Consider the following 17,727-nt stretch of genomic DNA (forward strand, 5'->3'; position numbering starts at 1 on the left):
CAGCTGTGAATCTTGTTCTCTTCTTTGCCTGTCTCCATGGTAGTGAGGTATTTTAGATTGGTGTGTCCATCTCAGTCTGTGTAACAATGCCATCCTTTTTTAATACTAGCTATTTTTTATCCTCAGTGGTGAGGTTCAGACAGTATACAGACTTGTCTTTTAGTTTTTGCTCTACCGTGTGGTAGTTGGAGCACTCTGCAGTGTGTCGGAAAAAGAAATGACTGGTGTGATTAAGACACATTTCTGGTTTGATTATTTTGTGCATATAGAGAAAAAGGTCAATCTGTTTTTTCTTTTTAAGATGTAGGAAATAAAAAGAAAAAAATATGTATTGGAAAAGCAGAGTTTCTTTCGTGAAGGTATGAACTATGCTTCAAAAGTAACATGTCTCTTCTGTCAGATTTCTGAATTTAAGGAAATTGTAAAATAATCTGAGTTTAAAACTCTGGATGAACTAGTGAGATTCTAAATATCTTATCTCCTTTTGCTAACGTGCAACATGGAATGTTTAAAAAGTTTGACTAATGCATGCAAGTAGCATGGGAAAAAAATAGTTATTATAAGAGACCTGCAGAAGATATTTATGGTCTCCAAAGAAGGGAAAATATAGTCCACAATTCAAGGAACTTTAGTTTAGTTAGTAAACAAAGTTTATTGCAAAAATATGCAATGATGGAATAGCGAAGCATAGTAAGTGTTCGACACTTTTCCCAGAAGCCATATGGGTCGTATGTGCAAGGTGATATATAGACCTCTCAGATTTTTCTGGCATACACTTTTTTCTTTTTTTTTTTCCTTAGCACAAAAAAGCATCCATTAGTGGATTGTCATCATGCATCTGTTACGTTCTCTTCCTCTTTCACCTGCCCTGATGAGTTGAAATTAAGAGAATTTAACTTAAGAGAAACTCTGATTGGATTTTAACAGTATTCACTAATAAAATGTCTTGGGGTACATCCAGTTAAATTTAATTGCTACCTCTTTCTTGCTGTGCCTTTATTAGAGTTCTGTATGACAGGAAAAACAATTTGTGTGTGTGCATGTTCTAAACTGTTATTGAGACTGACTTGAATTGAACGTACAAGTAAGATCAGAGAAATAAACCACTGTATATTAAGAACTTGCACCGGAAATAAAATATTTGGAATTTGTACATATATTTGTATGGTAATGACAGCAAGCCCCTTTTACACACAAGGGCTCAGTAGTATGATCCAGGCTTCAACATTGCTACTGTTGCTGCAGCATGTACATGATCTGGTAGTAATGAGTTTGAATATACATCAGAGGCCGCTCCCCAGCCCTGCAACACTTCAAAGACACACGTTTGGTGAATTGTCTAATCTGACTTGTCCACAAAGCAAACATATTGTCCAAATGTTCTCACTTGAAGTCATTTAATGATAATTTGTTTTGTAGGTTGGCAGTGAAATAATCTATTGTGAATTTATTTTAGCAACAGCAGTAAAAAGCGTGATCCTTTTTTTTCTGAAATACTTTTTATCAAACAATAGGCCAAAGTCTCTTCTTTGCAGTAGTGGTCAATATAAAAAAATAGGATTTTTATCACTGAACACTTCTGTAGTAATCTCTTCGTATCTAGAGTAAGACTTGCTGATATGAAGTATTTTAAGTTGCTGTGGAGATTTTGGACGGCAGTATCAAAAGATGATGGTTATCCTCTAAATTTAGATGGGGCATTGTTGCAAATCAACAATACTTCATTACATAAAAATTTAAATCAGGTCCTATTTATGGTAGGAGTATGGCCTGTAAAGAAAAACAAACGTGCTGCTCCAACTGTATTCAGTTACTTTCGATCTTGTGAAACAGCTAGCTAATAATTGATGAAATTTTTACAGTACTTTAAAAATACTTTATTGAGTGTGGCAGTGGACATATTTAAAGATGACTACTAAGCTTATGCGTAGAGCAGATACTCTGGTAGCTGTGGTAGCCTTATTTTGGGAAGTATTAGGAGGCTTTTTTAGACAGCCATCTCACATGAGATCTTCAAGAGCTGGGTCCTGCACTGCTCAAGTGAAGTATTGTCATTGTAAATGCTTGGTCTTTAGCACAGCAAGGACCCTATCATGATTGAGGGCTAAGGGAGCTGCTGTAGTAAAATGACTGGTAATACAGTAATCAGCTTCATGAGAGACCTTTTATAATGACAATATCAAATAGGCTAGAATTTGACTTGTTTCTTAGGCGCTGGCAGAAGCCGAACCCTAGATGCTGCTCATACCGCTTAAATCCTTTTATATATAGGTAATGTGAGACCTTTTAGTTTGTTCAAGATTTTTAGTCTTTTCTAGCTCTGCTATAAAACAGTTTTTCTGGTTAGAAATTATTTGTGACGTACAGAACTGGGAAAGAAAGATATAGAAAATGGAGTCTAAAAGAGATCATATCATTAATTTAAATTTGTTTCTAACGTTTCAGATTTTTCTTCTTGCCTGTCCTCCATGTCGGATTGCAATGATTCTCTTCAGGTAATGCCTCTTCCTTACTATCTTTCTGTCTACTTGCATAATGTATTTTAGAAGTTAATCACAGCTTAAGTCATAAAATATTAAAATATATATCCAGTTGGAAAGGCATATTGGTTGGACTGAAAAGTGACACCTTGAAAAGGGTCAGGGCTTAAATCGTGGGTGTTGAGCCACATACCCTTGGTTCTTTTGTACTGGTGGTTTTGGCCTCGCTTAGCAACATGAATTCGCTCAGTAACAGATGAGAATGCAAGCGTCTTCCTACAGATTAACGTATAGGCTTGTGTAGTTTATGTCATGTGCCTTGTACCTTTTTATTATCCTCACTAAAAATTAGTAACTGGGCTTCACTGAAGGCTATACATACAGTATGGGTCTAGTTTTAAAATTGTGGCTATAAGTTAAATAGTGAAAGCAAATTCTTGCTGACGGGTATTTCTCAAACCGATGCAATCTTTTCTAAAAGATTGTGTATTGTTACTAACTTTAGGAACAGCAGGAGCTTCTAATGTGCAGGAAGCTCTAACAGACTACTGCAGTAGAGGCCAGTAAGCAGCTAAGGAGTGTGGAGAGGGTCATGGGACTTCCCCGGCAGAATGGTAATCAGGAATGGCTGTAGTTGCTGCCCTGGCAGTTAACTCAGCTCTTTCTTGTCTTAGTCTAGGCAGTGACCGGAAAAATGATGCTGGGGGCATGCCTCATGAATTATTTTGGAACTGCTACTGTCTGTCTGCAACTTTTTCCCGCTGTTCCTTACCTGGGCAGGGAGTAGGCTGAATACAGAGATACTGTGTTAGCGTCTCCATCTCAGAGAGTGTGAAAAGTATGCCTGGTGTCCAGGAAATCCTGGATTTGCTATGCATTTGCAAAAGACTGGTTGCAGAGCGGAGGCCACAATATTTGTTGTTTTTCAGAATGAGCCTTTCAGTTTTCTCACACCCTGAGAGCACATAAATTGCGTCTGAAAAACTGTTTTGAAATTGTAATGCCTTTTTCCCCCTCAAGTTACTTTTAAGTTCCTAACAGTTTATGACAGGCAGTGGTTGTAGACAGTTTATTCTTTACTTTGTGTCTTATGTAAAGTAGACTGAAACAGTACTGATACTATTTTTGTGTTCTTGTGATGCAACGGTGGTTCAGAAAAAGATGGCTGAAAGCTATGCAAAATACAGTATTATAATACTACTTTCCTGCCTTATTCTTTGCTTAGGACTTGCTGTTGCATTTTGACAAATGTAATTCTTCTTTTTTTAAGGTACTTCTTCCAAATTCGTGAAGCTTTACTTTGAAGCTGTACGTTTATAGAGTTAGACAGGAGTAAAAACCTTTATCAAATACGCTATTTTAAGCTCTGAAAGACAAATGAACAGCAGAATTCCAACTATTTAGCAGCTTGCATCATGAACAGGATTAACACAAATGGGCAGTCCAGGCTTTCTAGGAATCCAAAGCTCATTATAGAAAGCAGTCCTACTTCAGGAAATTATTTAAATGTGTATTTAAAGGGAGGTTTTTGTCCTGGTTATTGCATTTAACAGTATCTGGTTATTGCATTTAACAGCGGCTTTATTCAAACTCAAGCCAAAAGAATTTTCTTCAATCTCTTGCTACCTTTTACTGAAGAGATACTACGTAAAATATTGCATTTTATTTCCATCTGTGAAAATAGTCTCACATCTCTTTTCTAAGGTTGCAGATGCATATGCTGAACGGGGCCCTCTTGGCATTGCTGTTTCCTGTCGTTAATACACGCCTGGTGAGTGTGCTGTACTTTTCCTCCTCCTTTTTTATTTCTTTCTAAAAGATTTTCTTTGGAAAGATGTTAGACCTTTGCTTTGTTTGGCCTTTTAAAGTTCATTTTACCAGGCTGTAGATTCCTGGTACAGGTCACTACAAAGGAGCCAAAATACCAATCTTGGATATTTTTTTTTTGTGTTTATAAATCAACGTGGAAAGCTAACACTGCTGTAGTCTAAGTGTAGAAAAACCTACTTTGTCAAGTCCATCCTAGCCTCCATCCTTTAAATGGAGGACAAACTTAATGACTTTGAAAGAGGCTTTCACAGGTTAGCGTTGTGGCCTGTGGTCAAAATTCAGTTTCAGGCTTTTCAGACTATATGTAAATGTAAGATTCCTCAGGCATGGAGAATGCCAAATGTTGTCGGTGGCTGTCACCCCCTCTCCCCAAGATAAGGCACAGCAGGTTTCTTTTTTCCATCCAAGTTTTCAAATCTGCTATAAAACTCCTGTCTCCTGGGTGAAAAAGTAGCCTGTTGGTGTCCCTGGTAAGATTCTTAAACTCAGGAGTTATCCTGAGTCTGAGCCATATGAAGTATTTCTAAGGATTATTTTTAAGAGCTGTTATGCATGCATATGTAGGGTGTGTATGTGTATATGCCTACATGCTTGTTCATTTTTTGTCATTTGACTTATTTGCAAAAATCTGTTGTTGCAGTTATTTAAATGTCTGTTTTAAGATAGAGTTCACTTAAATTTATCTGCTTATGTGCTCATGGTGTCTGGATAAAGTACTCGTATCTATATCCATATAGCATGTGAATTAATGATATTATTAACAAAATTGTTGTGGACTTCAGACTCTTGCAAATCTCGTTAGTGGTTGTCTGTTTGCAAATCTTGATTAAGTATAAAAATAATAAGTATAAAAGATTAAGTATAAAAATCTGCATCTGTATTGAACTTTATGGATGATACGCTATGTTGATTGGCCACACTGGTAGCTAGGAGACCTGAAAACTGACAGTTTTATTGTCGGCTTGTAAATGGTTTCTTTTTTCCCCTCTTTAAGGCTATAAAATTTTGCACTGAGACACAGTTTAGTTACTAGAGTGAGGATAATACCATCTGTAGGCTGTTACATGTTACAAATAATCTTCCATAAAGCATGACACACACATGCATAGCAGGTTGGATCATATTTTTCAGATTTCAATGGATTTAGTAGTATAATAACCTTAGAGTTCTTTGAAGATTTATGTTGCCCTTCCTAATCTGGTAACTACATATATTCTTTTCTATACTATACCAGCTTATGTGCAGTTTGCAATTATATTTTAATAAAACTTGATACTGCTGAAGGGGCATCAAATGAGTAAAACAAGTGATTTTCTTGATAAGGAGAACTCATTTTGTATTTCAAACTATCTAGGTTTTAAGTAAATATAAACTTTAGCATAACAAAATTATTTTTCTGGGTAACCTTTTAAGGATAAAAGGTTGAAATATTTAATAAATCATTAGCTGGTATTTTCTCTGCCATTATCGTAGATCTCATTCATGTTAGGGCAGTGGTGATTAAACAGGAAAAATACAGACTACTTTCAAAATTCTCTCCTTAATTAGGGATAGAGGAGCCGAAGCATAATGTCCAAGAGCAAATATTTTTTGAATAAATACAAGTTAGGATATTTTTGGCCTAACAGCTACTTGCTAGGCTGTTCTCTTTTCAGTGTTTCTTCTGGCACAAGATAATGTGGGTGATGTTTTAGAGCACTGCTGCTGTGACCCAGATTTTCTTCGTGGTAGACACACATTCTGCTCTGCAACTGTCATTGTAGTTGTTTGCACTGACATTGTCCTGAAAGCAATAAATGTCTCTTAAAACTTAGTAGGAAGTTCAAAAAATGACAAAATTTTGTCCGTGCTGTCTGCTCTGGTTTGTAGTATCTAAGTGAAAAACTTTTGATTCAGTCAAGAATTGTTGTGTCTCTGTGCCTCAACTTTTTAATTTCAGTTTCATGATATTTTAAGACATATATTTTGGTGTGTACATGTTTCATACAAAGATTTTGTATACTTAGTTACATCCGTAAACAGTTGTAATGTATAGTGTGTGGCACAAAGAGCGTGAAAAATTGGGCACCTAACCCATCTATTAATTTAGAGGTGAGGAGGGAGATGTTGTCTGGGGCAGAGTTCTGAGGTCAGTGGGAACTGGAAAGCAGGAGACTGTTGCCTCCCACCACTCTGAGAGATTGTACCAAATTGATGTATTGCCATAAGCACCAACATGCCTTGCTGTTACCTTTCATAGTGTAAAATGTGTTTTATCCTTACGAGTTATTTGATATACAGCTGGCTGTTGTCTTGTTGTAGGTAGTTTTCATTGTCTTCAGCTGACACTCTCCTAAACCTCTCTCTTCCCTGTGGTTTGCCTATTAGTTATCTTACAGGCAGCAGATGATTACTGTTGAGCTGTAGTCTCTTTTTGGAGAAGGCTGCTAATTTAGCAAGTTCAGCAGCAGGCATGTACCTGCTAGCTAGCAAATTGTGTATCATTATGGAGATGAAAGCGGTGAGATGCAGGAGAAAATATTAGATGTACAGTTTTACTTGTACATATCAATAATCTGAAAGGGGCAAGAGGCAGAAGATAGAGAATGAAAGATAATAATTACTTCACCAGCTGATGGATATTTTTTTAGGAACTAGTGGGTGTCAGGATTTCGGTTCTAAGTATTAACCTGTGCACAGTAATTTCCAGAACACCTCTTACAACATTTTGTGGTGCAGTCTGTTAGGATCACATAGCTTTGCTACCAAAGTAAGTATTCTTTTTGTATATATGATTCAATGCTAAATAATCCTGAAAAAGAAATTTTTGGAAGCTTCTAGCATAATTTGACATTTTCCATTTTCTTGTATCTGTTAAATTTTTTTAGAACCTCAGTCATTTCAAAACTATTCTTAAATATTTGGATGTTGCCAGTGGAAATGGAGAGTTGAGATATTCATTGAAACTACGGTAGAAAGTTTCTATCTTCTGTTGTTTGAACCTTTCAGTGACACCATACTTACTAAAAATCTTGTTGGATTGTAATGGGCACCTGGGATAGTGTTCCAAAAAAATACAGAGTCTGAAAGATGAGGTCACTCTATTCTGTTCTTTCCAAGAAAATATTTTCCTGTCTTGGCATGATGTTGAGGTGCCAACAATTAACAGTCTTGAGCAACAGATGCGCCCACTTGTATTTATTTGGCAACTACATAGTCCAGTTTTGCAAAATTATTTACAGTGTGCTGATGGAGTTAATTTTTGTGCATTGGAATAGTCACTGAGTAAAGACAAAACAGTTTGTTTCTTATTCAGTTAATGTTTGTGAGTTCTTATTACCCTTTCAGAAATAGAGGGTATTTTAATTTTCTCTCATAATTTCATTCCTTTCTTATGATGAAAATCGTTCTTGGTCAGCATTAATAATTCACATGGAAAATAGGCTAATCTTCTATGACCTTTAAGTAAATAGAGAAGAAGATGCTAAAGGAATCAGATTGTTAGGTTCCCAAGTGGGAGCGAAGAAAGGTATACGAAGATATACAGGAGGAGAAAGATTTCTTTTTACTTTGTATTTATATTATATGGAATACAGCGTAGGTCCTGATAACCTAGCTATGCGAGTAAATTCATTTAACTGCCACAAAGACTCCAAGTGTTCGGAGAGTAATTGTTTTTGTTTGAACTTTCATATTGCATTAATCAAATTTATAGGAAACTCTTTCTGCTGGTTTAAAAGTGTTTGTTTTTTTTTTTTTTGCAAGCTGATGTCCTGAAAATGTTGATATAGATAAAGTAAAAAACAGGACATGTCCCAGAGGTGTCGGACTTGCTGTCTCTGCTCACACAGCTGAGATGGTGCAGTTTTAATGTTTCCAGAAGCTGCTATATTCTATTATTAGAACTATTTGGCTTGAGAGGTACGCATTCTAAATCTGGTTTAGGAACAGAATCATACCCTGAGCAGTACTTACAGTGCACTCTGTGTAGCGCCTCTGATCATTGCCTACTGCATTTCTGTTGACTGTTAAGGTAATGATTCACTGTACTAAAGTTTGCCTGAAATGCCTGTGCCTACACAGCAAAATGGAATAGGTTATGGTAACACATTGTGTCATATCTAAATTGGCTTAATCTAACTGGCACAAGGAAAAATAACAGACCAGTTGCACATTGGGGGCTGTTGGGATATTGTGCTTTGGTTGCTGGTAGGTGCTAAAGCCAAGATTTCTGCATCTTTCAGCAGTTACCTATGCTATGTGCATTAAAATGGTACGGGTGTGTAAGTGGAGTCCACAATCTCACTTTTATTTGGTAATGTAAATCTACCTTCTGCTGGTGGTGATAAATAGTCCAAATATTATCTCTAGAGGAACTGGAAAAATACTGTTTCTGAAATTGGTATTCTTTACCTCATATAATTCCTGTTTTTAGACTTGACTCTACAAATGCCTGATTGTGTCCATTGCGTCATTCATGTGAACTGGTTTGTAGAATCAAATTGAGTGACCAGAAGACAGTGGTGCCTTTTTATGAGACACAATAAACGTCAAATATAGTGCTAGTCAAATACTCAAAACACTGATAAAAGTCAAAACAAATGCATTCAGTTGAGATCAGCAGTGCACTGAACAATGCCTTTTCCTGATTTTCTTAGTGAGCATCATCCTCTGCAGTGACAGGCCAAGTGTTGTGGTTTAACCCCAGCCGGCAACTCAGCCCCACCCAGCCGCTCGCTCACTCCCCCCTGGTGGGATGGGGGAGAGAATCAGAAGGGTAAAAGTGAGAAAACTCATGGGTCGAGATAAAGACAGTTTAGTAGGTCAAGCAAAAGCTGCGCACGCAAGCAAAGCAAAACAAGGCATTCATTCACTCCTTCCCATGGGCAGGCAGGTGTTCAGCCATCTCCAGGAAAGCAGGGCTCCATCACGCGTAACGGTGACTTGGGAAGACAAACGCCATCACTCCGAACGTCCCTCCCTTCCTCCTTCTTCCCCCAGCTTTATGTGCTGAGCATGACGCCACGTGGTGTGGGATATCCCCTGGGTCAGTTGGGGTCAGCTGTCCCGGCCGTGTCCCCTCCCAGCTTCTCGTGCCCCCCCAGCCTGCTCGCTGGTGGGGTGGGGTGAGAGGCAGAAACGGCCTTGACTCTGTGTCAGCACTGCTCAGCAACAATGAAAACACCCCTGTGTTATCAGCGCTGTTTCCAGCACAAATCCAAAACACAGCCCTATACCAGCTACTGTGAAGAACACTAACTCTACCCCAGCCAAAACCAGCACACCAAGAAAAAAATTCTCTTAAAACTTGTCAGAATTTTGGTATGTCATGAGTTGGAATCCTGAGGCCTTGCCTTGCCCTAGTTGGATTTTCTGGAATTCATATACTAGTGAAAATACAGCCGTGTTTCTTGTTTAGTTATGTTTCTGGTCCCCTCCACCCTTGTAGCAGAATGTTATTTCTAGTCCTGTGTTCTACGGTGTCTTCACTCTACAGACTGTCAGCACAAGAGATGCTTTTTCATAAACTCTAATGAGTTATATAGCTCATGCATCCTAACACTGCCTTTGGTAAGAGGTGTGGATCCTGATCTTTCCCTTTGTATACATGCCCCACCCTAACAGCATGAATTGAAAATGAAAACTAGATAAAATTCATTGATAAAACTGATCAATTAATGCTACTTTAAGGGAATTCTAATCGCCTGCACTGACTGGATTGTGTAGAACGGCTGGGAGGGTGGATACTGGTTGAGACACCTCCTTGAAACAGAGATTGTTTATTGGGACTCATCAATATGCGTTCATATCGGTTACAGACAAGCAGGTGTATGGCAGGAAATCTAAATGAAACACTCTGCCCCCAAAATGTAATGAAAAGGAATTGTTGCAAATCAAATCTGGGATGCTGCTTTAGACCGTCATGCAGACGGGTGACAGCCCTGCTACTCCTTTATTTCCTGGGGCTTTGCTGTTGACATATTAATGCCAATATTAACATAAAATTTTTTCTCAGTCTACTCTTTCCCAATATTCAAATATATGGGAATGTCTTGCCTGATCTATGCCAGATGCATAAGCTGGTGCCTGGGCTGTAGAACTGCCTGAATAGTGTGACAGTAACTTGAGCATGGGTCAGCTTCTCGGCTGTTTGCCAGCGTGGATGTACGCTGGAGAAATGACTCCTGGTAAGACTGGAAATAGTCTGTTTTCCCAGTGCCACTTGTGTTTGGGTTTTGTTTGGTGGTGTTTTCTTTTAAGTCTTCATGTCCATTTTTAGACCATTCTTCTAAGCGTCTCTGGCAGCTGTTTCTTCTCTGCCAAATAAGTAATTTGCTATCACAACCCTAACCATGCCGAGAAGTAACCAGTATGTTACATGAGCCTAGTAGTTGTCTGCCCCATGATTTTTGTGTTGTAAAACTTTATGATAGGTTCCTCTGTTGTTTAATCTGTTCTGTGATCTGCTTTGCAGGTAAAAAGAAAAATCTATGATTCTGGTTTATTTCTTTGATTACTGATTATGTTTAGGAAACTAGTTACTGATTATAGGTTATGAATCTGAGTTACTGATTATGTCTAAGAAGGTGGCTGGTACAGAATGACGTTTGATGTTTACTAGACTTCGTGCTAGATGTGCTACAGAAAAGACCAGAATCTGGGAGTTGAATTCCTTCTATTCCTTTTTTCTGCTATACTCTGCAGTCTTTGTAGAGGATGATGGAGGGAGACCTCTTGCACGGTACAGTGCTTGAGCTGTTGTTGCAAATACAAGGCCAAGGTATAAATAATTAACAGAGGGAGGAGTACTACTTTCAGAAAACAGAGCAATGTGGTAGCCTCCTAGCCCACTGAAAACCAACTGCTGTGTCTAAGTGTGTTTAAACTAGTTTAAACTAGTATTGTGTGCCATACTCTTTTGGGGGGAAACTCTCATCTGAATATCTGACTTTTGGGCTCAACTCTACTGCTGTCTTGAAGAGATTTTTCTAAAGCTTAGCGCAGTCGATGAAAAGACCTAGCTGTTTCCTTAGGGCAGTAGCTGGTTTAAGTTAGGACATCAAGCACGTGTTCGGAGGACTGCTGTTGATGGCTGTGGCTCTTCATGCTCAGAGATGCAAGGGTGAGCTCTAATCCTTCGTGACAGTTTTGCAAGCAATGTAAGCAGCTGCTAGGAGTTTAGCTAGACTATAGAACCGTACATAACTTACCCGTTCCTGGGGTGAAGGTCTACTGCCTGCTCACTGTTCTTGGTCCTTTCCACAGGGCCTTTAGCATGTGTCCGGGGAATGTGGCACTTCTGAATCTACATCATACCGGGCTGATGTGGGGGCTAGAAGCACATGTGGCTGCTTTGAGCCAAACTCTTCCTGGAGGAACAAAACACCATTTACTTTCTAACAGAAACTTCATTACAAAATGTAAAAAGTGAATAGTCTGAATATTTATTTCCAGAGTACTTTGTTAGCATGTTTTGATCTTGTATGTTAGAGGAATTGTGTATGTCAGTATTAGTTTGGTGTGTTTTGAAACGTATATGATTTTATACCGATGTTAAAACCTATGAATGGATGAAGCAGATTTGCTTTGCCACAACTAAGAATCTTTAAAGGAGAAAAACTTCCTTATTGTCTTGAGTAACAGAGTAGCCTGTCCTCTGTATTCATTTACACTGTTGAGGGAGCCTAGGATATAAGTTAGTAGAAGAAATAGGTAATTTGTCCTTTTGTCTTGTACCATTAGTTGTTTTAAGATTCTGAGTAAGGGAAACAAGATGAAATGCAGGAAGAATCTTGGTAACAAATATCCAGTGACTCTGAATCTCTCTGGGGACAGGTGTGGTTGAAGAAGTGTACCGTGAACATCATTGGTTTGCTACTAGGGAAATACTGCTCTTTAGAGTGGCTGCTAGGTTTCCACAGTGGCATCTGACAGCAGAGGCCAAGTCTCTTGGGGCCTGTGAAGAGGGTCCACGTTGGAGATTGTTGGAGTTTGGGTTTAAATACATGCGGTCTTCACGGGTGCCTATGGTCAAATATTATTAGAGGGACCAACTCAATATTTTGACTTACTTTGTTCTGTAAGTGTTGCCTTGATTTTTTTAATTTCTCAAACTTTACCACTTGCTGAAGTGCTTCCTTGTTTTCACAAAGGGGTTCTTTAAATCCTAGATTGATCCCTTCTACCTTGTCTTCACTTGCAGTTGCTCTTTGCATATAAAAGGTACCTATCTGCTATCTGTGAGTGAGTGTTTTATTGATAAAACAGTTTATAGACAAGACCTTTAGAGCTAGGAGAGTCAGTTGCTCAGTACAACTTTATAGTTCATCTTTTGTGTGGGTTCTTTCTCTGTTTGTTGTAGCCTGGCTATACAACTTGAGGGCTAGGTTGTACAGAAATGCTGCTTTTGCAGCTCTATAGCAGGAAATGCACTTGCATAATTAGCCAGGCTTCAGAACAAGCAATCTTTTATAGTGAAAAAAAGATGTTTTGTTTTACACCAAAAAAAAAAATATTGTCAACACTACTGCAGCAAAACAACTGTTACTTTGTTCTCAGAAGTGTCCTGAGCGTAGTGTTTGTGTAACTGACCCTCACAACTCAGCGAGTGTAGAAGCCCTTATGAAACCGCAGATACTAAATAGAGAATGCTCCTTGGCAGGAGTGAGCGCCTCACGTTGTGTAGTTTATATCAGGAGCTATTGTTTCTGAAGCGTGCCTGTTCCAACTGGGAGAGCTACAGCTTTTTCTCCAGTTAGGAAAACTGCTTTAGCCTCTTCCCAAATAATTTTGATTCCCTCACTTTGCCCTCTGTGTCTTTCAACAAAGAACAGCAGAAAAGGTTCAGATTGGGGAAACCTGACAACTTCCGTGAAGTTCTTGCTTTTGCATAGTATTGTCTTGCTTGGCTTTATGTTTTGCTACAGAATACTTGGAATAAAATAACTCAACAGATTGTATGGAAGATTTTTTTTAGCTTAGTCTCCCGAGAGTTGGCTGAACATCTTGGAGGTTGCGATCAGGACGCTGACAGTGTTCAGCTGGGGGATGCCAGGACTAGCAGAATCCAGCTGTTGGGTTTAGCATCTTTTACATTCAAAATAGGATATAAGAATTGTTGTTGAATTTAAAAGGTCACTATATTAATTACCAGCTGTTTATTGACTGCTATTTAGGAAGAAAACCAAACTCTGTTTCAACCTCTCTTTACTACATCTGTCGATGTAGAAATTTTTGTAATGTTTCTGTTTCAATCATATGACTTCAGTGTCTCAGAACAATAATAGAAAAGCAAGGCGCTTTTTTTTTCTTTCTTTTTTCCTTTCTTCTTCCCAACAGACAAGCCACGATGGTAGGACTTGCATCTGGATTCACTTTAGCCTGCAGAATGATAGAATGAGTCTGCATTTGAACCAAAGCTAATGGCTTTGCGTTATTCCTGTGAGATTTCATACTTGTGTGGTGGTATTGTCCAGTTTTCACTTCTGAAAAATAATGGAGAAGTATGTCTTTTCAGCTTTGTAAGTGAGCTGCAGCAAGAAGTTGAATTCTGAATTTTGAATTTGAATCTGTCCTACTATTACTGTTCAGTTTTAAATGTGTTGCTTTAGTTTAACAAATAGATATAGGCAAAGGCATTTACAGACAGGAATAAATTTCAAATACAGTGCATCACCTTTTCTAACTGATAAAGAGCTAGAATTAGTTGGGTCTGGATTAAGGGGCTCAAATTAAACTCAGAGTTGTGGTTCAAGTTATTTTTAGCACAGTATTATTTTAGCACAGTCTGTCTGACCTCTTCTAAGAAGTAACATGAATTCAACTAAACACACAAATGACTAACTGTAATTTCCCAAAAGTTGTCAGCAGGTGAGAAATATCTGATTTCTACTAACTGGTAACTTGTTTACATACATCCTTCTGCAGCTTCTCTTTAAAACCAATAAAATATTGGTTATTTTATTTTGTATTTGGTAAAGCTTAGCAGTTTCACACATGCATGCAGATTGCCTTAAATCGGGTCTTTTGATTTTTGCACAGGTCTCCTCAGTAATTACTTTTTTATATTCATTTATACACTTTTATATAGAGTTCTATCACTCACAAGGTAGCAATTATCTTTTCTTTCTAAATAGGCTACTGCCATATGGGGTATGTGTAGTTTCTGGCTTGATTACTTTAGGGTTTTGCGTTGTTATTGGTAATTTATGCTAACTAAGAAAGGGAAAAGAGCAATCTTATGTTACTCCTTCTTTGCTGTGCTTCTGGCTAATTTTGAGGATTGTCTGCTTGAAGTGCTGCACTGCGTTTGTGGCAAGGGGAATGGAATGGGTACAGTTAGCTGCACTTTCAGAGCACTGACCATTAATGTCATCTCTTTGATAATATACATAGGTGATGAAATAACTGAACTGAAGGGATTGTCATGGGTCATAAGGAGAATGGTTCCTTGTAACTCAGTTATTAGTGATGAAAAACATTTACAGATATTTTCCTTATTCCACAGCTTCCATTTGAAATGGAAATTTATTACATCCAGCATGTGATGCTTTATGTTGTGCCCATCTATCTGCTGCGGAAAGGAGGTAGGTTGGCAATTTACTCTGTATGTATTGAATGGTCCCCTGCAATGAAAAAGCTGTGCTTAAGGGTCACCACAGGCTTTACTCTTACTCTTTTTTACCAATTTTCTCTATGTTGTTACTTAATAGTTTCTGATGTTATGTTGAAGTTATAACCTGGGTAACAGAGACTTGTGTCAGGCACTGAAATGGGAATAAAAAAATGGTGTTTTGCCCAAAGGAATATCAAGGATGTATTGGCATAATGTGCACTGTCTTCTTGAGTAGCATCTCTGCCATCTTGCAACATTCTAAGTTGTTGGTGGGATGTATTTTTAAGATTTTTGCCTTCTGCAACTTAAAATGAGCTGAAAAAAAAAATTATTATTATATCCCCACGTAAATATTAGTTGCCTGGTTAGATAAATTCCTGAAATTCTGAAGCTCTAATGAAATGTAGTGACCCATATTAGTGAAATGAGCTAGCTTGCTTGTTACCTCTTCTAACAAGTTTACGATCTTGCACTCACTTACGCCGTAATAGTTCAGTAAGTCTGGGAATCCCAAATTGTTCCACTGGCCAGTGATTTTTGTTAATTGTTGCTCCGTAGAAGGGAATGCAGTATGTATTCATCTGGTGTGATGCTCTGCCCCCCTCTAGCGTTGACATGCCTCCAGCTGCATTTTCTAGCAGAGCTAAATTGTTTCATCCAGGAAATAAAAGGTGGTAATTTCTGCTCCAGATGTTCAGTAGCCTTTAATGAAAACCCCGAGGTTGTGATGTCAAGCAATGGGATACAAGTTAGCAAATGCTCAGAACAAGCATAGCCTCTTCCATTCTGGTCAAACTTTTGTATTTTATAGGATCATACAATCATAGAATGGTTTGGGTTGGAAGGGACCTCTAAAGGCCATCTAGTCCAACCCCCCTGCCGTGGGCAGGGACATCTTCAACTAGATCAGGTTGCTCAGAGCCCCGTCCAGCCTGACCTGGAATGTTTCCAGGGATGGGGCATCCACCACCTCTCTGGGCAACCTGGTCCAGTGCTTCACCACCCTCAGCGTAAAAAATTTCTTCCTTCTATCTAGTCTAAATCTACCCCCCTTTAGTTTAAAGCCATTCCCCCTTGTCCTGTCGCAACAGGCCCTGCTAAAAAGTCTGTCCCCATCTTTCTTATAAGCCCCCTTCAAGTACTGATAGGCTGCAAGAAGGTCTCCCCAAAGCCTTCTCCTCTCCAGGCTGAACAACCCCAACTCTCTCAGCCTTTACTCGTAGGAGGGGTGTTCCATCCCCCTGATCATTTTCGTGGCCCTCCTCTGGACCCGCTCCAACAGGTCCGTGTCTTCCCTGTGCTGAGGGCTCCAGAGCTGGACGCAGTGTTCCAGGGGGGGTCTCACCAGAGCGAAGTAGAGGGGCAGAATCCCCTCCCTCGACCTGCTGGCCACGCTGCTTTGGATGCAGCCCAGGATACGATTGGCCTTCTGGGCTGCGAGCGCACATTGCCGGCTCATGTCCAGCTTTTCATCCACCAGTACCTCCAAGTCCTTCTGGGCAGGGCTGCTCTCAGTCCCGTCATCCCCCAGCCTGTATTGATACTGGGGGTTGCCCTGACCCAGGTGCAGGACCTTGCACTTGGCCTTGTTGAACCTCATGAGGTTCACACGGGCCTACTTCTCAAGCTTGTCCAGGTCCCTCTGGATGGCATCCCTTCCCTCCGGTGTGTTGACTGCACCACTCAGCTTGGTGTCACCTGCAAACTTGCTGAGGGTATCTATACCAGCCGTCTTTTCTAATCCTTCACACTTATTTCACTATAGGTTTGTAACCTTTTGGCTTTTCACTGCTGAGTGAAACGAAATAAAAATGATCCAAAGGAAAAAGTGAAGTATCATACTTCAAAAGATCATTCTGTTTCTTTCTCTTATCAGAGAAATATGCCAGCCACATTTAATTTTAATCCATCTTCGATATCCTAGAATTCTGGCAAGTAAAGCTAAAGTGCAGTATAGTTGTAGAAGTTACACAAACTCCTAATCATTGAAGCAGAAGGGGGGTGGGGAGAGGGGAGAAAGTGTAAACAGCCATGTAGTACACCGTAGGCAACGGCAAACCAAGCTCTTGTGATGTCACTAAACCCCTTCTTTTGATGGCCCTGAAATTCCCCTATAACAGCATTTTAAGACATTTATTTCTTTTGCTTTAAAGTTTGTCCTTGAATGCCACTTGATGTGTTCCTCTGATTTTTGTTTCGTTGGTTGGTTTGGTTTGGCTTTTTCTTTGTTTTGAAGTAAAGGTTCTCTGGGTTCTTCAGCACCTGTTTTCTGGGGCTAATAGGGCTGTGTCTGCAGTTTGAAGGGCTTTGTGTCGTACAGTTGTCACCCTAGTGCAGTTTTCTAAATTTTTGCCCTTTATTAATTTACAGGTATTTGCTGCCATCTAATGTTGACGTGATAGCAGTGAAATTTCTAGAAGAACTTTGTTGGCTAAATATATCAATTGAGATTGCCCTAGGCTGCGTAACTAATAACTGTTCATTTTCTGATGCAGTTGGCTCCTGATCACCTGACTGACTGTAATACCTCATTAGCAAAAGACACATGGACTTTTGTAGTAGTTATGGCTAGTGCCACAGGAGACCTAATGTTTGATTTTTGATAGAAAAATTATTCGGCCTGAAAACATTTGTTAATATTTTGTCATTTCACTAGCACCTTTGTTTAAAGTACTTTCTGAGTAGATCCCACCCTTTTTCCTAACTGTATCTTGTGAAAATTGCTTTTTCGTCACTGATGTTGATCAGCATGCAGCTTTATTTCTGTATTTTAAATAGAAATTTCCATCAGTGAATCTATGGATTATGTTTGGGAGAAGTAAT

The 17,727-nt window shown here is 39.1% G+C and overlaps 1 protein-coding gene across 4 annotated transcripts in view; it reads left to right on the forward strand.

Moving 5' to 3' along the window:
* Positions 1 to 17,727, forward strand: part of TMEM164 (transmembrane protein 164) — a 48,715-nt gene that overhangs the window by 15,964 nt on the left and 15,024 nt on the right. For all 4 annotated transcript variants that reach the window (XM_076347394.1, XM_076347390.1, XM_076347392.1 and 1 more), the window contains 3 exons: positions 2,446 to 2,495; positions 4,185 to 4,251; positions 14,797 to 14,875. In XM_076347394.1, the coding sequence (XP_076203509.1) occupies positions 2,446 to 2,495; positions 4,185 to 4,251; positions 14,797 to 14,875 (196 nt within the window). The remainder of the gene's footprint in view (positions 1 to 2,445; positions 2,496 to 4,184; positions 4,252 to 14,796; positions 14,876 to 17,727) is intronic.

This window comes from Aptenodytes patagonicus, chromosome 9, assembly GCF_965638725.1.
Source record: "Aptenodytes patagonicus chromosome 9, bAptPat1.pri.cur, whole genome shotgun sequence".
NCBI classification, from domain to species: Eukaryota; Metazoa; Chordata; class Aves; order Sphenisciformes; family Spheniscidae; genus Aptenodytes; species Aptenodytes patagonicus.